Consider the following 26,827-nt stretch of genomic DNA (forward strand, 5'->3'; position numbering starts at 1 on the left):
CTGTTATGCCACTTTTATTGAATGAGGAAGGGTGATTTCATCAATATTGGCTACAAGATATTGTACCGCCACATTTTGGTCGTAATGTAATCCATGGCTCAAGGAACATTTTCCAGGTTGCTGGATATGTCAGCATGCACCAGTGAAATGGCCAGCAAGATCTCCCGACCTAACTCCGTTGGATTTGTATCTTTGGGGACACTTTAAAGCTATTGTCTACAAGTGTAGAATTAATGACATTGGCTACCTGAAAAGTAGAATCATTACGGCATGTGAACAAATATCACCAATTATGCTTAGCAGAGTGCACGAGCATTGGGTGGCACGGTTAAAGATATACACAGAACAGAGCGGTGGGCATGTTGAACATGTCATGTGATTGTATTTGTCTTATCTGTGTTAGCTCTGTCTTTTCCGGGTTATTAAAGAATACGTAATGTAAGATGTTGCAAAGCTTGTTTTTTTTAAAGTTTATCCTTCAATTCGAAACTTTACACAGAAAATTTCTCAGTATTTCACATAGGGTGAACTGACCATTGAATGGCCATTTAAGATAATTTCTTCATACAAAAAATTGCGAAACCAGAACAGTAAGTGTAAATCAAAGTTCTCTTATGTTATTAGTGTCTTTGAACTCTTTCGTTTAGGAAAAAAATATATATTTATTCTTACTGCTATATTTAAAGAGTGAATAATAATGACAAAAATTAAGCATGCCAAAGTCCTAGTGAATGACCGGCTAAGCTAGTAAATGAACAACACACACACATACACCAATGAATAACCCACTAAATAATTTCAAGAAAATAAGTACGCACAATTTAAATTTTTACATCACCTGGCCTTGAAGCTGTAGCAAGTCTTGTGGCAGAAACTCAGATTCAAAAGGTGTGTATAGTTTCACAATGCTAGGATTCTTATTGTCTGATGTAAATTCTTTTTTCACTACTACTATATACTGTTTCTGATCACATTAGAAAGAACAAGATAATTTTCACACTGAAATCACTAAATAACATAGATCTTAATGTAAATAATAATATTAATAATAATAATAATAATAATAATAATAATAATAATAATAATAATAAGCATGAACATCTTCACACTAAAATCACCTAGGAACATGGTTTTTTCTTCATTTCTGAGACTTTGTACTTATTTCGAACACAAAGCATCTCAGGTGCTGAAATGGCTTATTTTATCTTGTCTATTTTATACCAGATTTTGTCACTTAGTTCCGGCCACTTCCAGCTTCTTGCACTACTATTAGTCATAGTACTAACTTCAACATCGTGTCCAGATTTTGCAGTGACAGTTCCAGGGAAGTATTCGCCTTCATATTCAACATTTTACATACATGTTAGGTTTAATATCAATATCTGAAAAGTCATTGGATAACACGTCATTGGAATCTTCATTTAATGAGCTGCTGGAAATGTTATGATGTGAATAAGCGTAAGATTTCTTGTTGGTCCAACCACCGGCTCTGGTATTTCTGCAGAACGTGTAACAGAAGTAAGAGTTACATTCTTTGATGAGTCACTGTTTATTTTCAGATATTCGTAAAATACTTATGTTTCTTCCAATGTTATGACGTCGCCCACAGTGAGTGAACTTACATTCTGACTTGAAGTCTATACATAAGCAACTTTTCCATCTAACAAAGAAACATTTTTGTTCTGGCCTATAACAGATTCTTGCTGCTGGTTCAAAAAACATCTTCTATTACTAGAATGTCTTGACTCAGGTTCTGCTCATGAACAACATCTATACTAACATCCTTGTTCTCGCCTGCATCACCAACTTCTTGTGGTTCTTCCATATGATGATTTTTTCTATATGTTGTACAGGACCTTTTCATTAATAAAATTTGTATTTTCAGTTTCCGTATTCTCAGAATTTTATCATCTATAAAAACATACTAGATAACAATGGTTTAGTTCCATCCATTCCGGGAACAATAATCCAGATTCTAATAATTAAAATTAAATGAAATGAAAATGTCTTTATTGAAGCCGACGAGGTTCAGCCATGGCTGCTGTACCACCTAACCCTTGTCAAAAGAATACAATATTAAACATTACACATCAAATGGAACGAAAAAGAAAAAGAAAAAATACAATACAAGTAAAAGAATAAATCAAAAATAAACAAAAGGGATAATAAACAATAAAAGGGTTTCATGAAAACTCTCCCAGTACTCAGAATACACGCGGATACTTCCGGGCACAGGTTGAAAATCACTGCTTTCGACAGTGACAGTAACAAAACTGTTTAATTGTAAAGATATTCTGAAAGAAACGGTCCTAGTCTTCATGTATTATCGAAAAGTGTAAAATCTTTTTCAGACCAACCATCCTGAGTGAGGTTTTGCTCATTCACACCAGGCAAATGCCGGGATGGTACGTAACATACAGATTCCAAGCCGCTTCCATCCGTAGAGTTAGGGTCTTTAAATATTCGATTAATTTTTAGTTATAGCTCGGAAAAGAAAGAGGAAACAGCAGTGTACGGGACACGAACCCCAGTTGCTCGGTTGGCGGGCAGGCATGCTTCTAACTTTAAAAACTTACTTATTACTAAATTTTTATTTAATTTTACTTGTTTTACTACTTTTTCCAGTAAGCTAGTACCACAAGGACACGAACAATGAAATATTGAGAACAGTTAAAATTCCAAAGTGTCTCCCTCAGGGAATCGAGCTCGGGCACTCTTACAATAAAGGCGCACGTGCTAGTCCAGCGGGAAGGGCAACTCGGCCACAATCACACACTTTACAAGTGTTAGATATTTGACAGTTTTTGTGTATTGTAAATCTTTTTAAAAGAGCTTACTATACACATTGTATAGGAAAATGATTAAACACACACAACGCGAACTCTCCTTTTGTTTTCGTAATTGAAACACAAGATGGCGGTGAAGAACTGCGCATGAGCAGTGACGCACTCTGCCAGCATCAAGTATGAAGTTAGCGATCATTAGCCAACACTAAAGTATCACATTCCTTGATTGGTCAACTCTAGTATTTTTGTGTGAAGGTCGGGAGAAGAGTTGGTTGGCCAACAATACATTCAACCAACGTCGGGCCAACTTTAGTGTTTCAGGTATAGGCTCGGACCGACCATCACCCACCGTTCGGACCATATTCCACTCAATTTCAACAGTAGGCCAACCAACCTTCCTACTAAGGATATGCCTCAGGAACTTTGTGCCTGTACAGTGCCTGAAACTTTCTTGTGATGTGTTAGGTTCCCGGTTCGATAATAGTCCGCAACATATAGGTGGACCAACACTGTGTACGTAGATCTATAGGGGTCAACTTTACTTACTTCATTATAATTACACATCTTTTTTATTACAGTCTTCCTTACGTAGGGCATTGAACTAAAAAGAAAAAGATATTACTACTTAAAAATGAAGCTGCGTGACCCTTCCACTTTGGAGGAGATGCTATTCTATGCGATGTTACTATGCATATTTCTGATTTGATGTCTTTTTCGAGTTTAGGTTTACTTTCTTCTTGGGATTCCTTATTGATTCACCACCAATCAACAACTATATCTCAGCGTAGTTGTTTATCTGAACTTCACATTTACCTGCATTGTCTCTTACATAGGGTTCACAGATTTTCAGACTAAAAGTACAAGAACACAGGGGCGGATCAGGGGGGCGATTGCCCCCACGATAGGATTTTTTTTTATTTTAAAAATACAACCCATACTAAGAATTTTCACCTTTGTATTATAAAAGTAAAATAAAATCTATTAACTTCGAACGACCGCCCCCCAAATATTCAGCCTGGATTTGCCCCTGTAATGTAGAAATTTACAGTATATCCATGGTCATGCACTTAGAAATTTGACAGGAGCAAGGATTAGTTAGTGATTGAGCATTATATTTGATAACTAAGGGGTTCATGGGATTTATAAACAGAATGTATATATATATATATATATATTTCCTGTACAAAAAAGGTTAATTTTAATGCAGGTGGCGTAGGGAAAGAATTGGTATAACTACCGTAACTGAATACAAAGAGAATTAACTTAAAACAGTTTAAATTCCTCGATATATTTTTTTTAAGTCCTTATAAAAATAGACTTGGTTTGCAATTTCTCTACAAAAGATTCGAAGCTATTGCTATGATGCAACAATAGTTTTGAAAAAAAAATCATGTTCTGTGGCTGGAGCCGAAAATATTTCCATATGTTATTTTGATACATAATTTTTAGTTTGAGTCTGGTGATATGATCATAAGACTTTTGTCCAGAACATTCTTCTTTTGCACAATTTGTATTATGATGTTATGTCTGAAACGTGCAAGTGTAATTTAAAAGATGAGGAAATGTTAAGAGAATAAAACTACTCATTAATTTGCTTTTAACGTGTTAACATTACATGGCACATAGTTGGACGTAGAAGTGACGTTCGGAATAAGACGGTATGTAATTTAGTTTTCTTTTCTAGTGGAAAATTATATTTACAATTTCTGTCTTAGTGCTAAAAAAAAATCCTACATATTGCTATATGTACACTTTCAATTGCTTTTTCAACAAATACGTTTTCATGATATATTCAGAACAATCAGCGTATATATTAAGGATATTTTCCCCATTGGAATGTTTTTTGAAGACTACAGAGTAATAATTTTGCGAAGTTTGTCACATAAAGTGTTTCCTGTGCTAAAAAGTGCTTTTATCCTTAGCAAAAACTTATAAATAATTTATATCACCGTTATTTAAAACATCTATTGTATGTTATAGCAAAATATGATTCAACATATAGTTTTTTACTTCCGTACGTTTGTTTGTTTCCGGATAATTTTTAAAATGAAATAGTATACTTTTTTTATTACCAAAGTAGCATTTCACTTTTGTACTTGTAATTTCGGTGGTACGTCTACTAACTTTTTTGCATGTGTACGTTTATGATCACGATTGTATCTTTACAACTATACAACAATAGACGTATTGCACACATGGAACACAACTACAAATTTGAGGGTTAAATTACACTTGTAAGCTATATTTTAGTCTTCATGAGTATTTTGAAAGGAACTAGACGATGTCTCATCAAGCTTCAAGGAACTTCTTTATCTTTTTTACTTAAGATCGATGGTAAACAGTTTAACATTTATTTCCAACATCCAGGCAATAAGACATATTTTAGTTTGAGGGGAAAACGAGCAGCTGTGCTGTGTTCAAATTTCAATGCTCTGCCTCAGAGAATTGGATTCTGGAAGCCGTACACCAAAAAACACGCTCGTCAGCAAACCAACGGTAAAAATTAAATGAAATCTTTTAGTTTATCATTCTGCAATTATACCTGCTAGGCTAACAGAGATCATTAAGGAAGTGAATATTGGAATAAGAAAATAGGAGCAAAAGGAAGTATTTCTAGAAAAAACATAGAATGTTGTCCAGCACAAACCTACTTGGACGGGGATCATATCAGGAATCCCATGCAAAGATGTAAGTGCTCTGCCACTAAGCCACTGTGCTCTTTTCCAGATCAGCAGCAAGAGAACTAGGAAAATTACTCGAAGGCTAAAAATCTATAATTTTTTCAACATTTTACTTTTTTTAATGCACACAAGCCAGATTTATTATCGTCTCCATGTTTCAAAAAGTATTGGTTATGATTACAATTATGTGTAGAGAACTTATTGCATGCATACATTTGTTAGGAGTTTGGCTTTACTCACATTGTTCTGCCTTAAAATAACCTGCATATTCTTAGTATTTACTATTTGAATTAACATTCTGCTTCTGGTTAGCAAGGACGATATTTTTTCAAGTTTCTGACGATCGATATTATAAAATAATGTTACTGTGCAAGTATCTTGGCAAATTTCTACAGAGTTGTTACTTCTACGTGAGTTAATGTGTGTACCATGAAAGCAGATTTCTGAATGAACGCTTTACCACACTTCTGACAAACATGATGTTCTTCAGCGTTATGCTTTAACATATGTTTCTTTAAATGAGATTTTACATTAAACTTCCTGCCACACTTCTCACAAGAATGTGGTTTCTCACCGGTGTGAATTAGCATGTGTATTCGCAAAGCAGATCTTTGTATAAACCTCTTGCCACAAACTTGACAGGGATGCGGTCTCTCATTTGTATGTGTAGAAACATGTCTTTTCAAATTGAATTTTTGCGTAAACGCCTTTCCACACTCCTCACAAAGATACAAATTTTCACCAGAATGCAATGACATGTGTCTCTTTAAATTAGTCTTATCATAAAAAGTCTTGTTGCACTTCTCACAGCAGTGTGGCTTCTCACCTGTGTGCATTAAAATGTGTAGTTTTAAAGCTGATTCTCGTGTAAACGACATATTACACTCCGGGCAATAGTACGGTTTTTCATCCATATGTGTAAACATGTGTATCTTCAACTCAGATTTTTCAATGAAAGTTTTGCCACATTCCTGGCAAGAGTGAGGTTTTTGACCTGAATGTTTGAGAATATGTCTGTCTAAATTATATTTTCGGGCAAACGACATCCCGCACTCTGGACAATGGTGGGGTTTCTCACCAGTATGTAAAACGAGATGTCTCATCAAATTAGATTTTTTATTAAACAATTTGCCACATTCATTACAAGGGTGAGTTTTCCGACCAGCTTGAGTCCTTGTCTTGGAGATTGGAATGTGATATGTCTCACCTGACTCATAATATTTAAGAGGAATCCTGAAATATTAATTAAAAATTGATATTGAAATCAAAATATTACATGCAATATTAAGATGTATTTAGTTGAAAGCATGAGCTATCAGTTGCAAAGCATACACCTCATTTGGGGAAGTTAAGAAACTACAGCAAAAGATTGGAAACAAAATACTAATCAACGACGAACTTGACCCTTTGAAAAATATTGTTTCCCAAAATGTGTCAGAATTAAACAATTCCTAATAGTTTTACGCAATTTACTTTTTTTCTTTTTTTGTAATACTTATACACTGAATAGAGCAAGCAAGCCCATAAGAAAGAACTGATTATGTATCATATTGTGAAACTAGGGTACTGCTCCGAAGTTCGCAAAAACAATTTTGAAACCGTATGGATTGGCTGTATAACTTCTGTCCGCATGAAGGGATAATGTGAGACATTCAACCTGCTTATCAGATGCAGTATATATATATATATATATATATATATATATATATATATATATATATATATATACAGGGTATTTCAAAACAACACCGACAACGTTTCGGAGGTGATTCCTGACACTAAGATAACAAAAAGTAGATCAACCTGGATGCACAAATGCTTCCTTTCAGAGTTACATGAAAAAATGAACCTTAAAGGTTCATAGCAACAAAACTATGGGGCCTACAATAGTCCGGTCAAGACTTCACTTAGGAACTAATATGTGACCTATCCAAGCATGCAAGTTTCAGAATCCTGCGGTACTTCTGCAACAATTTGAATTGAAGTAGTTGGTGAGTATCACAGATTATATGCCAGTAACCAAACTTCCTCTAAAGCTTGTTGCGTATCTTAGGATTCTGAAACATGTATTTTTGGATAACTTACATATTACTCGTAGTTCCTACGTGAAGTCTTGATACGACTACGGTAGGTCTTATAGTTTTGGAACTACGGACCTTTAAAAGCCATTTTTTCATGTTCTCGGCAGCATATAACTCCGAAAGGAAGCATTTGTGCACCAAGTTGGTCTGTAGTTTTACTTTATCTTTGTGTCAGGAATCACCTCTCAAACGCTGTCGGTGTTGTTTTGAAACACCCTGCATATATAATGTTTCCTGGTATCTTATATCATCACAGCCTATGGAAATCATTGGTAAAATTGAAGTTTCAATAGCTTTTACTACCGATGTCAGTTGAAGATCTGAGATGCAGACCATTCTTGGGATTCTGAGTTCGCACGAAAAACAGTTTGTCGCCTCCTAGTATATTTTCTTTCTGAAAATCAGTATTAGAACTGGAAGCGATAGTAGTTTAATACCACTTCTGGAACAAAGTAAAGGTGAATTCTATTCCTGTGGTACTTGTTTCATATCAAGAAATCAATTCGTACCTTATTTTACAATTTTTTTTACTATGGTGTGGTGTTGAAACAGGAAATCGCAAATATTCACCGCTTTTAAAATGAAATCTTTAAGTTTAACGTCTTACGGTTATGCCTGTTAGGCTAAAGGAGACGGTGATAATGAGAAATGAGTGAAATGAAGAAAGTGGGAGGAAACGGGAGAACCCCGAGAAAACCCACGAGCACGGTCTTTGTCCACCAGTCTACATGGCGCGAGCTGGGATCGAACCAGGGAGCCCAAGCACCGGAGGTGATTCACCGCTTCTGTTTTGCATAAAAGGATATAGACCGGGAAGGCGCTGAATTCACATCAAAATGCCATTCCTTGGTATAATCACGATTTACGGTCTGTGAAAATTAACACTGAAACCCATAATAGTAATAAATTTGTAAATTTCGAGTTTTAATAGAGATAATGGATATTTGAAACATTTACTTAAGACGCTGGATCGATTGGTAGGGCGCATGTCATTATATATGCGTTATCGAATTTGTTTTATTGCGATCAATGTTAAAACTAAAAACGGTTGATCTCGGTTTGATTAGTTAACGGAAAAGCGTGGAGTACATCACAATGACATTGAGCATCTCCAGAAAAATCACTTGTACATATTACTGTTTTTCCTCTGACTCACACAGCTTTTATAAGAGATCCGATACTTACGCATAGCATACTTTGGAAGTCTAGAATAAAGACACGTTCGGTCAGGTGATATTATACCCTCCTGCAGGTGGTAGTTCTGAGTCAAATTACTATACGAGGTTCAATTAACTCGAAGTGGCAACATAGTTGTGAAATATAATGTAGTGAATTACTCGCCTCAAGAAGACTACAGTTCTTCGATGTAGTCTCCGCCAGCCGGTTGAACCCTTAGCCAGATGTCTTGTAACCGTTGAATACCTGTCAAAGCCCCACTTTGTTAGAGGGTGTTCACAGTGTCCAATAAGGCACGAACAATGCTGGAAATGTCTCTGAAACGTTTGCTCATGAGAGGTTCTTTCATTTTTGGGAAAAGATCAAAATCGTAGGAGCTCATATCCGGGGAATATGGCGGGTGCTCCAGTACCTTCGAACCCCATCGTCATAACACACTGTACTGGATTGGCTTTATGGCATTTCGCATTGTTGTGTAGGAGAATTCGTCCAGACTCCAGGAGGTGTGGACGTTTGCGCCGCAATGCTCGTCGCAAATAGTGACTGAGGTATGAAGCATTGACGGTAACGCCCGGTGGAACTTGATGTGACAGAATAATGCCTTCGTGGTAGTATGACATTATGATTACCATCTTCACGTTTGCTGGATCTTGCCTAAGCTTTCTTGGTCGTGGAGATTCTGGGTGGCGCCATTTACTCGACTGACGTTTCAATTCAGGCTCGTTGGATCTTCCCCACGTTTCGTCACTTGCAACAATGAGGTGCAAGAAGTTATCACCTTCCTCATTGTATCGTGTAGGCGCGCACATTCCGACCTATGCCACTTTTGAGCCTCGGTCGGAGCATAGAGTATCCATCTGGCTGATATTTTCTGCATGGCAAGATCTTGTGTTCAGCTCCTGCGCCAATTCACTACAAGTCCAGCGCCGATCATCGTCAAGCAGTTTCGTAGTCCTGCGAGATGAATTTCGTCCGTAGCCGTTTGCATATGACCTCCACCGTTTGTCTGTTGATTGTTATCCCGCCTGAAATACAGCAATCTAACTCGCCCCTGTTTCATACGGTAGAGCAGCTTCACCACAGGCCTCTACTAATCCTCGGATTCGTCCTAGCATTTCGCCCTCGTGCCACCTGGAATTTTCATAAACACATGCTCCTCTGCACGCGTGAACATTGCGTTAGGGTGGTATTTCACACAATAATCTCTTTAACAATGTCTAATCGCCACACACACCATAATATTGGACCGCAGCAGCGTTGAACTGACTTGCACATATCCACGGAACACACTACGTTTATCATTTATCTTCTGCCCACCCGACACTCCAATTGTAGCAGTTCGAGTTAAATGACCCTCGTATGTATAACTTATTCAAAACACTAAAGATAATAATCTACGTTTCAGTGTTTATGGTTAAGTGAAACAAAAAAATACCCTACTAAATTATAATGTACACACTGCAACAAATTATTGAGATAGTAATGATGTTCCGAAAATAATAATAGAATTTTCTGCAATCTAATATCTACAGTTTATCAGTTTGATGCAAGAAAATTATGACATGTTCGTAAACCATGTTTTTCAGAGAATGTCATAACTCAGCATACGAAAACACTCGAGCCATTCGTAATAATTCATTTGTTTTACTCTGTTCGGATTTTCAATAAGTTTAACATCATTTCTACAGTTCAGTGCTCGTATACTTTCCAGCTTTTAATATATATATATATATATATATATATATATATATATATGTGTGTGTGTGTGTGCAGTTTTTTTTGCTTGCTTTGCTTAATGAATTCATTAGTAAAATAAATTCGGTAAACATCACCTACACAATTTCAGACAACACAGCTCGATGTTTAACTTCGTAAGTCAGAAGAGCGTTAGTTATCTCGAGCTTTCTCACATTCAAGGAATTACTTGCTTGCTTAGTACATTAGGAATTGTAAACATTTCTGGTGCTCTGAGTGTCTCATCACATTAATTGTTATCGAATCTAGTGAATAATAAATAGAACATTATATTGTTTGTTTTTTATTACTACATCTTGTTATACTCTATGATATTAAAAGTATTAAAAATTTCGAAGTTGCGCTAAACTTAGGCCAAACTTAAAGAAAGTCTGGATTTCGGGCAGGGGTCCCGGACCTCGAGAAGCCACTTCTGCGTACGTCGCTGCAACTACCCAAATATTAAACGAAAGCGTTCCACTAAAGTTACATGTAGAAAGTATTCTATTGTATGTTTTAAGGAAAAGTAAGTCATAAAAAATAATTGAATATCACTGAAAATTAAGGCTTATTATGAACTAATTTTTGGGACATGCAGAAAGATTTATAAAAACTTTACTACAAAAACACCTACCCACACCATAATTCGATGAGCTACAAAATAGAAAGAAAATAGCACATAAGATTCAGTCTACAGAGCAATTGCTACTTACAGAATGGACATACACTATTTCGAGAATCTATGTAAGGAGAAATTTTTACATTGTCGTCTCGTCTCGATTTTCATCTCCAAAGCGAAATGATAATTTGAGTTAATCTTGACCCGTCTAGATGTCTAAATGGTAATTCTGGTCTCGATTCTGTTTTCTTTAAGAAACGAGATGAGAAATTCCTCTTTTTGTGGACAACACTAAACAAAATCGTAATATTCTTGCCAAATGTCATGTTTCTGCTTGTAATGGTATGATCTGAGTAATGATGAGCTCTTTTCATCTTTTACGAGATAATAGTAATTATTCTTATTGTTACTGAAGGATTGAAGATTCAAATACTGAAGCATGCAAATATTCAAGTATCTTACGATAATAAAACGTGTGTCATCGCCGATCAATGTTTGTAAGGGTACAAACTACTGGAAAGAATGGAAAATTAAATCAGAATAAAACGTCAGTAATCAACGAAGAATTTGATAAAATAAAATTCATGTGCTGAAACGTAAATTTTAGTACAGAAAACACCAAAGCTTTCGATGGTTTTGTAATTTGTAATTCTTTCTGTTCAAAAGACTAAATTACATAGTTGTGTTATATTTAAATGTTGAATAATTTCAAAAAGAGCAGTCACTTGTATCAAAAAATACGAATACTTGCTCTTTTATAAACAAAGAGAATGACTGATTTTGATACTATTATTTTACTACACTTAAATTCGCTGGGAAATATTACCCTTGTACTGGGAATAGAAGCCAGTTTCTCTGTATGGAGGCTACTTTAATTCTGAAATAATAAAAGATAACTGCAAAGTTTTCGGCATCAGCCACATGCTTAGGTAACAAAAATTTATATTTACAAGGTAAAAGTAAAAAATAAACAAGCAAAGTGTATTCAGAATACAAGGATGCAAATGTCTGTAGCTACTATGACCTGCAAATGGTATATGATATATGGAAGTACAGTTTCAAGTGGAAATCGGACCTGGGAACGAAATGCACAAACTACCGCGAGGCGGACACAAATGTGAATTAAATCACATGGTCCAAGCTCGCTAAAACTACACTGTTGGATTTTTATTATTTAATAAAAAGCAATATTCCTTTTACTAGCATGAAAAATTTGAAAAATCTCGCTTTACAGTATGAGGTAATCTTGTTTCGTACCTAAAGAAATTAGATGCCAACAAAGACATCAAAATATATAGAATAACCGAAATTTGGTTTTATCAAAAACTAAACTTTGAAGATAAATCTATGACAGGATAACCCTTGAAAGGAATTTTCATGTTCCAGAAAATAAAAATTTAAATATAATTATTTAAGGTCTGCGACTCAAAAATACTCCCTGTAAAGAATTTGACTCTTTATCGCTAATAGTACCTTATATACAAGGAATATTGACTTGTGCACGTGACTAAGCAACCCGGCATTACTGTTTTAAATTAAAAGTATTGTTCTTAAAATGTTTTTCATCAGTTTGAAAAATGACTAAACAACTGCTTTCCACCTTCCTTAGCGATCCTAGCTAGTTAGAGTAAGCGGCCAAGAGCCTGCCTTGAAGAAAAACACACATGATTGATGTTACTTTTAACTATTATTTTCTAAGAAGTCCCATTTATGTACGATTTGTACGTTAAACTACATTCCGATACCTTGTTTCGAGTGTATTTAGGATTTTGAACCACGACTGTTTCGATAGAGCTCATTATGTTTGCAAGAAGTACCTGAGATATCATGACATTTTACTTATTATTTTTAAAATTCATTTGGTGCTATTTCTAATAATAGCTTAAACTTTTTCAGCAAACATTATCCACCCAATATTTTTTTTTTTTTTTTTTTTGACACTGTTCGCTATCTTCATGTCCTGAATTACTTGATCAACTAGCATTTAGAACTTTTACTGAAAAGAAAACTGTTATAACTATGGATAGTATAGGGTACAGTAAAGTCGAAAAGTGGGAAAAATATATTGGGTAAATAAAAAACACTAATTACTTAAAAGAACGAAGTCTTTGGGATTCAAGTATAACTTTCAAGTAGATTTAACGTGATAACGTTAAAGCGTACTTTCGGATAGAAAGCTTTGCAGCCTTAGCTATAACAATATGAATTTTTTAAATATAATTTTATTCTCAATTTGTAGTAAGATTAGAACGATAGCAAACATATTTCCTGAGAAAGACTGTGGGATTTTTTTTTTGTAGTATTGTCATTAGGAAATAGAGAATTCTGAGATCCACAAAAACTTTTTACCTTTGCAATTCGAAATTATTTTTCTCCTCTTCATTCGATTGACAAGGTATGTCAAGTTCTTCAACCTTCAACTGTGTATCACAAAAAGCTGCACATGTTGTATCTTGTTGGAAATCAAGCTCTGGTTTAAGTAAATTAAATTCATCTGAAGTTAAATTTTCAGACTTTAATAAATCTTTGTCTTTGAATACTGGCTGATCCACATCCTTATCTTCACAAAGCACACCGTCCTTGAGTCCAATACAATCTTCTTCAAAATATGAATCATCATTTTCAATTTTGATAAAAACTGTATGCTCCATTGAACATCCTTCATTATGTGCACTTTGGTCACCTTCCATTGTTTCACATTACGTACATAATTTCGTTAAATGACGGTCAACAATATATACACGGCTCAAGAGCTATATTTACAATCGTTTCTAAATGATGACTGGTTTTGATCTTCCCTGCTTAAGTGACTGGATTTCCTCTACTTAGCATGAAGTTCATAACACCTAAAAAAAAAAAGTTGGATTTTAATTACAAATATATATATGCACTAACCATAAATTAGAAAATAATACTTAACAGCTCATGACTCTATTCAGCTATTGTTGGAGTAATTCAATGATTAGAAATGTTATCGTACATTACCTAAAATTAGAAGCCTCGGCTTAATTTATTAATGGAAGAACAGATTTAGAAAACAAACAAACCAGTAGCTTTAATGCTTCCCTTTGTTGTAAATTACAAAATGTGAAAATTTTGGGAACTTCAAAACAACAACATAATGTTAGCGCCGTAAAATATCAAAATGTTCAAGAGTCTGTTATTTCGCAATTGCACAGGCAGTAGCGAACACTACTGTTGCAGTATAACTTTTGTGCACTCAGTATATTTTGTAATTTTAAAATACAATAGGTGCCAGACATCACATAGTCTGGCTTCAGTTGTTTCAGGTGGATTTCAAAGGAATGTGGTACGTATGGAACTTAAGAACAGCTATTTTCGATTGACCTGAGAACACTATATTGACCAAAATTACTTCTTTGCCTAAATTTGCAGACTTCACACAACAAATCAAGACTATGTTTAATACGACGCCTAAGAATATTAAAATAAATATGAAACTTTTAATGTCTAAGCGTTCTTTACTTAGCACACATTGTGTAGAATCGAAAGTCGTTTACGAAACGTAGGAAGATCGTTGACAGAGGAAGCGATTAAATTCTTTGATTAATCCCTTTTAAGGAATAAAGATGATTTGAATATTGAGAAGGAAATATTAGATTTCTAGTAAATATTTCTAGGATGTTTGAAATTAAGCTCATAACTAAATATCTTTGCGTTTCTTCATTAAGTGTTAAACTTATGTTCTTAAGATATCAGTAAACTTTGCTCAACAAAAGTTTATGAACACGAAGTATCAGAAGTTTCATTGCTGGTCAGTTCTAAAACACATTCAATTCTCTTTCAATTTAGATAAAAATAAGTCTATTATCAGAAAAAGACATGCCTATACAATACTCTATCATAAAGCCATACCTTGAATGAAAATATTTTGAATCTGATTTAAAATGAAACTGAGCTCTCCTGTCTGGAAGGGCTGGACATAGAGGTAATTTGAATAAAAAATGCATAACCAAACTTGAACTAAAAGATAATCATGTTAAAATCACTTTTGCTTCCGACAAGGAAAGTCGTTACTCTTCGGATGTATATATTTCGTGGTAAAGCAGTCTGTGTTCCTATGCCGGATGCAAGATTAACCGTAATCCCGTATGAGCAGATACACATTTCACAATACTAAGTAACGTAACAGGAAAGCTACTAAGGTTACACTTTATTGTGTTAGTTATTAATTTCGGTACCTTACATTAGTTAACTCAACCTTAACTTCACTTTGCTTCGTTGAGCTTACATTACATGTGGGCAATTCTATTAGAAAAAGTTTGATGATACATTAAGGGTAGTACCAGACGACGACGCACAGTGGTCCGAATAGCGAAAAAGGTGGACAAAAGTCATTTTGCGAAATGCAAGTTACAGACACGAAAGAGTTGTAACAATCATCTTCGAGAATCAGTTTATGAGAATGACATGATATTGACTGAATTATCTCTTAGTGCCCGTAACTACAGACGTCCCAAAATAGCGGAAGTTTCGTTGCAGGAAATTAGCAAATATGTGACTTGAGTTTGGGAAATTATTTTCCGAGCAACCATAATAATGAAGGGCCATATTGTAATTATTATACACAGGGTATATTATTGTGTACGTGACACAGTTAGAATGAACAATGTGTATTGCATCATAGTAGTTATAAAAAAAATACACATATTAGTACTCGTGTGTACGGGAGTACTACAGGCTACTTATAGAGTTTTAAAAAAATGTATACACATGAACACTACGAAATTTAAACATGGATAACAGTCGATAGTTGTCAATATGCTGTATAAGTTTGTCTACTTCCGTCTATTACAGGAAATATGACATTCAAATCATGCCACCGAAGGTGGTTGGTTGGGGTGGCGAGACAAGCAGGAGATAAGTACGTAAAGCAATTGTGTTTATTTGGCAGTGGAAGCACACGGGGTGAGATGGAAACGACAGAGCCACAAAATTTATCCCATTTGGAGTTCGAACACTGCATCCTCCATGCACACATTCGATCTTTAGAGTGCATTTTCATATATTCCATAGATCAGCTTTACAGAAATGGAAAGCGAGTGCGAAAGATGGAACCCGTAAAATGTTTGAAAGCAGGGAACAAATTATCCAATAGAGATTCGGAAGTATACAAGGCCTCAAGTGTGAATATACCCAAGAAAGTTATGGAACTACGAAATGATGGTAATAAAGCCCACAGGTTCTTTGCAGCATTTCAAACAGCTTCAGAGATAACAGAGGTGGATCAGCAGTTAACCTCGCGTTTCGGAACTATCTTGACAACAATTTCATGTGGACATGACATACATATTGCAAAATTCAACACGTACTGCATCGAAACTGTTCTGTTATTTGTGCGATTATACCCATGGTACTACATGCCATCCACCGTGCACAAAGTTCTTATTCACGGGTCAGTAATTGTGCAGGCAGGTCTTTTACCAATTGGGGAGATTTCAGAGGAGGCCCTTGAAGCTAGACACAAGGATGTGCGGAAATACAGAGAGCATAACACTCGAAAAACATCAAGAGTGACCAGTAATTCGGATCCTTCAAAGGCTGATGTTGAGTTCGGATCCAGTAATTTCCGCCTTGAAAGTACTCACAAAGAAGAAAACTCAGAAACTGCCTCAGGATGTGACTGCGATACTGAAAATAACCAAACAAGATGACGAATCTGCAACTATGGCGTCTGAAGATGAATTAGGCTTGTAACCAGGACGTTTATTGCGAGTGCTTATTAGCATAATCAACTACTCCTACTTTTGCTCCGCTATAGTGGATCCTCTATTTTTAATTTCATACATAATATGAAATTTGTACGTGCCTCATACCAATTTCAGCTCCGTAATCTCCATTTTATACATTCTTCCGCCATTTTGAAATTTACAATTTTATTATCACTGTCATTTATCATTATTTGTATTTTGTGACCGTGTAAACCCCACTGTACCCAATTTGAGACCCATAATATGAATTTATCATTGTTGGTCCGCCATTTTGAATTTTTCATTTTTGATATCAAATTCGTAATCAACAACCTCCGCCTTTTTCGCTATTCGGACCACTGTGCGACGTACATATTTCCTAATCGTATATTTGGATAAAATTAGATAAATCTTATAACTTTTAAACGAGTGTACTGTGATGAAAAAATGCTACACATTGTGTATGGCACTCCTATAATTACAAATAGTTGAAGATAAAAGAATACGCAAATAGTGAGATACGGAACTGTTACATTATACATTAAATGGAGTCCTTTTATTGTCCCACATTGCCCAGTTGTTCACAGGAAAATTTTACACGAAACTGTATGTAATATTTCGTATAATTGAAAATATAATGGAAAATCAACTAACTTTTGCAGAAAACGCTTCTCTTTCGGAGAAGGAGTTATGAAATAATCATCATTTAATTCCAAGTTCTCGAAATGACGTAAAAGGTTAAATTGTTATAAATCACTTAAGGACTGGCGATAAAAGGATGAAAACTAAAAAGCAGAGAACAATGTGTGGCGCATGGACTGTAGTGCTCTGACAGAAACAGCGGCACGCTACTATTCACCTTTGAGAGACCATAGTTAAATCTTAAATTGTGAGGTATGTAAATTGGTACGCAATTGAAAATGTAATGGAAAACAACTTTTTCAGAAGAAAGAAAAAAAAAACATTTCGTGTGGGTCACCGTTTATGTTATGGTTACCACTCAACTATGAACTTTATTAGACTGAAGTTTTAAAAATTCATCTTAACGCAGTTGTAAGGAGTGCACAGACATTATTTACTTAAAAGCCGATGCTGATTCTCCTAACTAATACGAAATATCGTGAAATAAGTAGCGATACCATCAAGGTATGGAGTTTCGTAGTAGGCGATGAAGTTTCGAAGTTAGTTTTTACACGAACACTCTAAATTCAGTTTTATCCGGAAATAAACAAACACACAATTGTGTTCACGGGTGAATCCTTAAAGTTACAGTTTTTAAAAATATTCAAAGTTTTCAGTAATTTCCTGAAAACATTACAGAAGGTGTAGACAAATTTAGGTTCGTTCTCTTAACACTTATGAAAAGATGATGAAATAATGAACGAGATATCGAGTTATGCATTTCCATGTTACACAATAAAATGTCCAAGATTGATCATTAAACAGGAGTGACAACAGGTACAAACACAATTACTTCCAAATGTAAATTAAGATTGCAGGACATCATGGAATTGCAGGACATCATGGTTTTCCAAAGTTTGCATTTAGAAATTTTTAAAATTTGTCATTCCAAATTTTGCTCTGAATGATTTATTTTTCCTTTCTTTTCCAATTTTGTCGTTCTTCTACTCCAAACTCAATAGTCCACATTTTCCCATGTTACATCTTAATAATATTGTTGTTTACGGATCTAGAACATTTACAGAAGGAATCTGTTAATCCTTTTTGGAAGACCAATATATAAGCAATGGAACTCTATGGGTTCGTAACAGGGTGTTAAAAAATCATGATTTTTAAAAAAAAAAAAATTTCTGATGATTTTTTTTATTTAAATCGATTTTTTTGATTTAAATCAAATCTTTCTCCTCGTATAATACAAGTCGCGAACTGAACAAAAAGCATTCCGAATTAGTATTAAATGCCAATTATGCCATTTAAGTGAAAGTCTTGGGCTTGAATTTTAAATTAATCCCCAATCGTTAACCTATATCAATCCCAGACAATGTTTCTTAATTTTAAATTATGACTTTTTTTTTTTTTTGGTAAATTATAGACTTTCAGTCAAGCATCATCCCTATTTATCCTAGGATCATGGTTCATAGCTCATTCTCTTCAGAACAGAACAGACTTTAAAACGGTAACATTCACACTTTCCCTATCATGTCCCTGAAGCGGAAAATTTTGTAAGAAGTCGGGATTTTTTCTGATTTTTCAAAAAAATTTGATCCCCTTTGGACTCCCCTGTGTTAACGCACAGATCTCAAAATCAACTGGGAAATACAAAGGGTGTACTAAATGTGTACAAAATTTCAAGCTTCTATCTTGAACAGTAAGGGCGGGAAAATATTTAACAATGAGCTAAGAACATCCCCACAATACCCCAGATGATCCAGATGTAATATAAAAATTTCCTCAGACATCCCTATTTATCCTAGGATCATGATTTGTGCATTATTCTCTTCAGAACAAAACAGAGCTTCAAACGGTACCATTCAAATGTCTCCATCGTGTAGGCTATCTGGGGCTGGAAAATCACGAAAAAAAAGTATTTTCTGTTAAGAAATATCCCCTTTTTTAAAATTTCTATCCCTCTATACCTCCTCTGTTTAAAGGCAAAAATCTGAAACAAATCTGAAAAATACTAAGGGGTGCAGTGAATGAGTGTTCAAAATTTCAAACTTCTAGATGCAAAAGTAAGCCCGCGAAAAATATCCCCAAATACCCGTATAAAACAGGATCTCAGGTGACAGTTTCCTGATACATCCCTATTTATCCTAAGATCATGGTTCGTACATCATTCTCTTCAGAATAGAACAGCCTTCCAGATGGTACCATTCATATGTCTCCATCTTAGGCGGGAAAATCGCGAAGAAAGCTATTTTTTGTTAAAAATATCCTATATATATATATATATATATATGCCCCTCTGGACTCCCTCTTTTCGCGCAGAGATTTCAAATCATCTGAAAAATACTAAGGGTGCACTGAACGAGTGTGCAGAATTTCAGTCTTCTGAATGCAAAATGTAGGCCCGCCAAAAATAATAAAAAAAAGCACAACAAAAAAATATTTTTTAAAAAAAATTATGACGTCCTCACATCCTATGTCTCGACGCAGAGGCGTGAAAGCATATGTAACGTGCTCTACAATGCCTTCAGTCCTGAAAAAACGAAGTAAAAATCTTTATTGGTACTTTTTTAATCGAATAATGATTTTATCCTATCACCTAAAAATAGGTGATATAATTTAAAAGGTTAAGCGTTAAGGAAAAAGTACAGCAACGCTTATCAAAGTGACACTTTTTTCCACAAAAGTTACTGATGTTTGGAAGGGGCATATTTTTAAGGAAATTATAACTAGCTTGCGGCACGAAATACATAAAATTTACCTAAAGTGAAAAAATCTAAAAAAAAAAAATCGGAGAGGGGGATAGGACGCTTCTAAATACGCCCTATTATCTGGGAACAAATATGTAGACGCGCACACAAAAGAATCTTCGTCTTAAATGTCGATGGTGATTTCCCCGTTGGAATAGTTAACGATTTATAATATAAACCCTATGTTACGAAGAGAAGAAAACAGGATTGCCATGTTACCCGTTCAAAACGGGATTTTTTCTAACCATCCTCTGCATTACACTGTTTTCATACTATGCTGTACACACTGTACATTTGAGTTTCATTGTATTATGATTATCATCTTCCATAATCGAAATAACAACAGAAACGGGACTTTATTTATTTTTACTTTAAATTATTTCGGAATTTGATTTAAATCAACGATTTTTATTTAAAAAATCAAGTGATTTAAATCAAGCTGATTTAAATCAATCCACCCTGGTTCGTATCTATGAATCTTTAAATGATATTGAAAAACTTAAATCAACACGTATCCTCGTTACCACTTAATAGTTCACAAGGACTGAAGAACTGAATTTCTATGTCACTATAGTGTTAAATCATACTTCGTAATGATAAAGTTGTCTGACATGTAAGGACTTAAGTAACACGACCAACAGAGTAAAATTTAACTATTCTCCCTTATGAAAATACCCACCATCGCTAACGTTCATGCTTCGTCGAACCCTCCTGCTGCGCTTCTGCTTTGACCCGGCTAGATGCACTTCTCGTTTTAGAGATCACCTAGGTTCAGTGGTTAGTATATTTACACCATTGCTTTTATGGCACGCATACACGTTGTATATTCCTACCCGTCACGGTTAAGTCCTTCTAAAGGAATCTGCACCCAGTAATCAAACATCACCCTTTGGAAACTCTTTTTAAGGTATTTAGAGCGCGTTTGCTTACTACAGAAGTTAATATTTCATGAATATAAGTAAGTGTCCCACAACTAACACTGCACTAGAATATTTTAAAATATATTCAGACCGACTTTACAACAAACACCCGCTTCAGCCTGACTGAATCTACTCTATTAATACTCTTTCTATCTTTGTCTGCTTCTTCACGAGCTATCTAAACTAGTCTTACTTTTCGATGCACATGAAGACTGACTGTCATCTACACAGATGTATGTGTATTTTCACATTATCATATCAGGCTATTGCAAATATGTAGCATTACTTGAGCAGACGGTCTTATCAAATTTTGACACATTTCTTACATTTTTAGGATAGGTTTGAGATTTGTATTCCTTTTAGCATAGCACGTACTAAATGGGGAGCTCTATTACTAATTGCAAATTGACTTCGGAGGGCTAAGTATAAACACAATGTAGACGTATGGCCTAAGAACTACCTACAGTGAATAAAACACGAACCAACTTGTGCTACACCGCTATTATGAAACATGAATGCTATCTAACCAAGTCAAGATAGGAGTGCAGCAAGAGTGTAAGAGCGGTAGCGAGGGACCTCGTCCGTAGGAAGCAGGCGTGGCAGCGATGGAGGTATACAAATAAACAAGGATAGTGGAAGAGAACACTTATAAATACAATACTTCCACTATCACTCAAAATTAATTTCAATATGCTGTGCACTGAGAGTAATTACTGATATTCACACACACATTCCTTCACGAAAAATGGCCCGTTTAGCAAAAGGGGTCCAGCTCTTTTCTCTAAAAAATGTTATAATTTCGGTAATTTCTCTTCACATTCGGTTAGTTAGAGTAGGTTAGGGTTAGTTCAGTTTAGTTTGTTATATTAGTGTAGGGGTCCTGCATAATTTTCCAAAAAATGAAAGAATTTTGCTTATTTCATACTTGTATCATTCATTTCTCCTGTAAATTGTTTTTTTTTTTTTTTCGTGCTTCTGGACCCCTTGTACTAAACATACTCCCGAAAAATCTTCATCGTATTTCATCTATAAATTTTCTATTTGGTAGAACTGTCTGCTCGAGCGAACTCAACAATGTATAATACAAATTAGGAAAAATGTATTCGCTAATATCTCAACGTATTTTAAGTCGATTTCTGAAAATAAACATTAAATCTGTATATAGTACATGTTTGTCTGGACACTCAAAATGTGCATTATGTCTTCCCCTTATCATCGTTCGTATATCAGTCGTACTAACATTCCTTTTCTGTAACGCTTATGTGAAGTAATTAAAATAATTGAACTACTGAATCTTTCAATTCTGAAATATTCAATCCGGGATGAACTATTCTAGATTCACCCGGTTTGTTTCTACATTTTTTGGGTAAAAAGATTTACTTTGTTTTGTTTTATAATGGAAATTTACCTTTATAAAAATTAGGAAGTTGCAAATTTTTAATACAGTTTTCTTGTATTATGTTTCTTCAATTGCAGTTCAACGAAGCATAATCCTCATTTGTCTTCCGCATACCACTACCGCTTGCTCCAAGTTCATGTGGAATCTGTAGAGCAGGTCTTGCATTTTTACATACACGTTTGTGTTCGTAAGAAAGAAAGAAAAAAAAATTAGGAGCATGTCATAACAAAAAAAAAAAAAAAAAAAATTGAAAAATGAATAATAACACTTATCGCTATCCTGTGTTGCATTGACGAGTTAACGAATTGGTTCCAAGGAGTACATACAGTAAAAGTAAAGAAAATTGTTCAGATTGACAAGCTGTTGGCAATGTGTCAAGAATATAAATTTACAATCTTCATGGCACAAGTAACACATTTTTTGAGTAAAGCATCTTCTGTTGTTCTATTCATTTCTCTTAGACGTACCATTGCAATGGTCAAAGAAATGATTACTTACGAATGAAATGGAGAGGAACAAATAACAAGGGCTCATTCCGTACCAGAATACATAAAACTTTTCTGCACAGCAAGGAAGACAAAAAAAGAAAAAGGTATAAAAAATCATTGCCGATAATCGCAAACTAAAATCCTAACTTGTTATTACGTTACCTGTGCTGCTGTGGAATGGTCCCGTGTCTTAGCTAAACACGAAAAGTTTGTTTGTAGCCATAATTATCAAATCCAAACTCCGAGCATAACAGGGGTGGATCCAGGGGGGCGATCGCCTCCCCGAAAAGAGCGAACTTTCTTATTTTACATATAAATAAAACCTATCCCAGAGTTTGGAATTCTTAAAAGTAGCTCAAAGTAGCAGTTACTACCCCCCAGAAGTTCGCCCTGGATTTGCTCCTAGATCAAATAAAGTGGTATATGTAATCTTATTGTTCTAGCATATGTATGCCATTAAGAATGCGAACCACTGACAAAATTACGATTGACAAGTGAATGTTTTCCATTTTTCGCTAAATTATGGGCTGGAAAGGAAGGGAAAAGCAAATTCGCTGATTTCCCTCTAATAAAAGATTAATGAAAAATGGACAACTTTGCATTTCCCTTCGTTCCGCCGTTCTGGTATGACGCAGGCAATCCTATAATAAGTGTTGTTTATAATACGATCAGCTAGAAGTATGTCGATACCTAGGGGAGGATAGTTCACAGTGAAACAAAATTTCTTTACTGGCGTGTATTTATTATAATAGTAAAGGCACGAAAGAAGTGGAGTAGCCATTTTTTGAGGAGATATCTCAGCTACAATTTTAGATACATTTTATCAAAAAATGTTTCATGGTATATGTGGGAGGAAACGAAAAATAACCTAGGCCTTAATGTTTCACTGTGTATCACTAGTGGTGCACAGTGAGACACTAGTTAGTAAATACATTTATGCTACTAAATAATGTTTTTAGAGTAATTATAACAACAAATAGAAGATTATGTACACACGCAAACACTTCCACTTTCGTGCTTTTGAAGCTTTCTTCGTGTTTTCCTACTTTTTTGCAAACGCATAACAGTGCATGGATTAACTTCCTTTGAAAAAGATTTACGTTTTCAAAGCAAACTAATGCATGCATTGATATTCTCTTGTGAAAGAGCCTGAAAACACGAAAAATCTTAATTTCGAGTGAGTGATAATGGAATGAGATTATTGGAGGAAACGGAAGACCCTTAGGAAACCCACGGATACCGATCTTGTATACAACAAACTTACTTGACTAGAGTCGTACCAGGATCCCACATATTAGAAATAAGAACTCTACCACTGAGCCAACATTCTCCAATGCCTCAATAGGCTACAAACGAGAATAAGTAGTTGAATTTTTAAAATAAAAGAACTAAGTGCTTATGTTTCTGTATCAGATCAGTAGGGTTTGAAGATAGACTCCCATCCCTGTGTTCAGAAATTTCTGAAACGAGAAATAATTCAGTATGGATTGAAGTTCTAATGTTTATATTTAATGAACTTTGACATTTATGTAGTGTTGCCAGGTTATTATTTATAAATTTTTGGTTTAGGTCCCGCGTGTAATAACAAGTTACCTCATTATCAAATGTCGAAGTTACGGTAATTTTATGTAAATTGTCATAGACTTTGAGAGAAAATTACCTGTTGATCAGTATGCAAGTTAGTATATGAGAGTTGGCAAAATTTAACATTATTTTTTGTATTGTTAAGCACTGAATGTTTAATCATGTTGTTTCGATAACTGAATTATTTATTTTAAAAAAAATGGCTCTAACTATTGTTTCTTTTTTTTTAAATTTAGGAGAAATAGTTTATTTGTGATATTTGTTATTCTTCAAATTGAATGTTGGATAATAACTTAGATCATCAATTTTGGAGCTCATCTAGAAGAATTGGTCTTTAGGAAATTTTTAATGTATGTACTCAATATTTGATTTTTTTAAAATAAATACTTTTGGTAAAAATAAAGGTGGCAAAATTTTGCAAATATTTTGGTTACTTTAGAAAATTATCTTTTAATATATAGCCCTAGTTGTTAAGTTCTAAAATAACATTTGAGTGGAAGTAGTAAAATGATCTTTATAATTAAGTTATCACTTATCAGACTTGGGAAGCAACGTAACACAAGTAACGAATTACTTTTTAAGTAACGATTCCTAGTAACGCGTTACATTTTTCTAAAGTAAATGTAACGGTAATGCTTCATAAATTTTTGAGTAGCGTGCCTAGTTTGCGTTACTTTTTTGCGTTATATTTCGGATGGGTAACTATAATAGTATGTGTATTTTTTTTCGCAAAGAAACGTTTCTTTCTTGTAATAAATTTGTCAGAATGGAGCAATGGAGCATGGATTGTCAGTGACTGACAGCCAGTCACCGACACACAGAGAAACAGATTTTAGTGCCACTTCTTGTTTTTGGAAGGTGAGTATAACCTCAGGGAAATAACGTGTATTGGTTGCAAGCATATGGAAGATTTTGACAGCTCCAAATCAATATATTCAGTGGTTGAACTGCGAGTGCAATGGTGTTAATTTTATAAGGATGGAAAACGAAAATATTGTACCGATAGTACATTTGAAGAAATACTTAAAAAAAAAAAAAGGTGAGGATGATTGTATAGTGGACAGAATTTAAAAGTAAAATGCCTGAAGTGCCCCGGTGGGAAATATTTATCAACAGCCAGGACAAGTTCGTCCATAAATTTGAGGAAGCTAAAGTTGTTAGGCCTACGCTTAAAAAAAAAAAAAAAAAAAAAAAACTAAATTTCTAGAGTAGACCGAAACAGCACTCACACAAATATTTGAGATCAAGCTATTGTCCAAATGTTAATAATTTGTTTACGCGTGCTCTTACTAATATTATATTATTACTTACTTCAATACTTCATTTTTGTATAGTGCTACTCTATCCATACTTATGGAGACTTTAGAAGTTGCAATTTCTTCGAAAAACAATGTTTCATTGTAATGTGTTGATTGGTTACCGTGACAATGATATAGTGATTTCCTACGATATACTCTTTCAACTTGAATAAGTAAGTTTTAAATTAGTCAGCGAGATGTCAAAATTTCCATGTAAAAAAAATATTGTAAACTGTTTTACAGGATATGATTATCCTTATAACTCAATAATTAAGAATCACGGTTTATATATGTATTTCAAAATATTTTTCTGAGAATCATATTTAAAATATGCTACAGCAACTACAAATAGTGCAACACATACACACTGTAAGAAAAATCTTACACTTTTTGAATCAAAAGATTCAACATATTTCAATCATTTTTTTTTTTGTACGCCTTATATCTGGAGAACTACATACAGTGTAGCAAACCCAAATTATTACTTAGAGCCTGCCTTACTAAAAATAATGCAAAATTTATCATATTTCTTTTGCTTGTTTATTCATAAGTGAAGGGAGATAATGAAATGCAACTTATCACAATCATAGATAATGTTGTTCTACAACAAAACATATGAACTTGAAGAATTTTCAGTGTTGCCATCATAGAAATTACAGTGTTGCAAGAATAACAATTTCCCTAAAATCTAAGTTAAAGCAGCGACTAGAGGAACGATCTCAACTGTCCTTGGTTACGTATCGTGTTGTTTTGGTTTGGTTCGTCACTCAGATACACTTTTTCTGTCTTTCCTCTTGTCGTATGCTATGTTCTTCGGGCATCCAGGCCTACTGCAAGCAACGGGATTTTCGTCTGCTTTCTGTCGAATGCGCATGCGCAACTACTTGCTTTCCACTCCTCTACACCCTTTGCAACTCAACATTTTGCTTTAGGCTAGTTTTAGACGGAAGCATTTATCGTAGCATTTCTCGCA

At 34.6% G+C, this 26,827-nt stretch overlaps 2 protein-coding genes across 3 annotated transcripts in view; one reads left to right on the plus strand and one right to left on the minus strand.

Moving 5' to 3' along the window:
• The window catches only part of sti (citron rho-interacting kinase sticky), a 247,607-nt gene extending 222,791 nt beyond the window's left edge, over positions 1 to 24,816 (plus strand). The window contains exon 38 of the mRNA XM_081756122.1: positions 24,793 to 24,816. Coding sequence (XP_081612248.1) covers positions 24,793 to 24,801 — 9 coding nt within the window. The 3' untranslated portion in view covers positions 24,802 to 24,816. The remainder of the gene's footprint in view (positions 1 to 24,792) is intronic.
• On the minus strand, positions 5,575 to 22,973 carry LOC145684154 (uncharacterized). Of its 2 annotated transcripts, none has more exons than XM_081756115.1 (3): positions 22,494 to 22,973; positions 13,427 to 13,923; positions 5,575 to 6,700 (listed from the first exon to the last, which is right to left on the minus strand). In XM_081756115.1, the coding sequence occupies exons 2-3, from the start codon at positions 13,765 to 13,767 to the stop codon at positions 5,857 to 5,859; spliced, it is 1,185 nt and encodes a 394-aa protein (XP_081612241.1). In that variant the 5' UTR covers positions 13,768 to 13,923; positions 22,494 to 22,973; the 3' UTR covers positions 5,575 to 5,856. The 2 variants fall into 2 exon arrangements, with proteins under 2 accessions (XP_081612241.1, XP_081612243.1); XM_081756117.1 differs by lacking the exon at positions 22,494 to 22,973 and adding an exon at positions 22,254 to 22,363.
• Positions 24,817 to 26,827: the final 2,011 nt, after the last annotated feature.

The sequence above is a fragment of the Thermobia domestica genome, chromosome 4 (genome assembly GCF_964235325.1).
Source record: "Thermobia domestica chromosome 4, izTheDome1.hap1.1, whole genome shotgun sequence".
Lineage (NCBI taxonomy): Eukaryota > Metazoa > Arthropoda > Insecta > Zygentoma > Lepismatidae > Thermobia > Thermobia domestica.

Coding starts and splice junctions, on each gene's coding strand:
- LOC145684154 (XM_081756115.1), bottom strand. CDS start 13,767: ATGGAAGGTGACCAAAGTGCACATAATGAAGGATGTTCAATGGAGCAT. Junction 6,701..13,426: donor AATAATTTCGAATTGCAAAG/GTAAAAAGTTTT, acceptor TTAATATTTCAG/GATTCCTCTTAAATATTATG.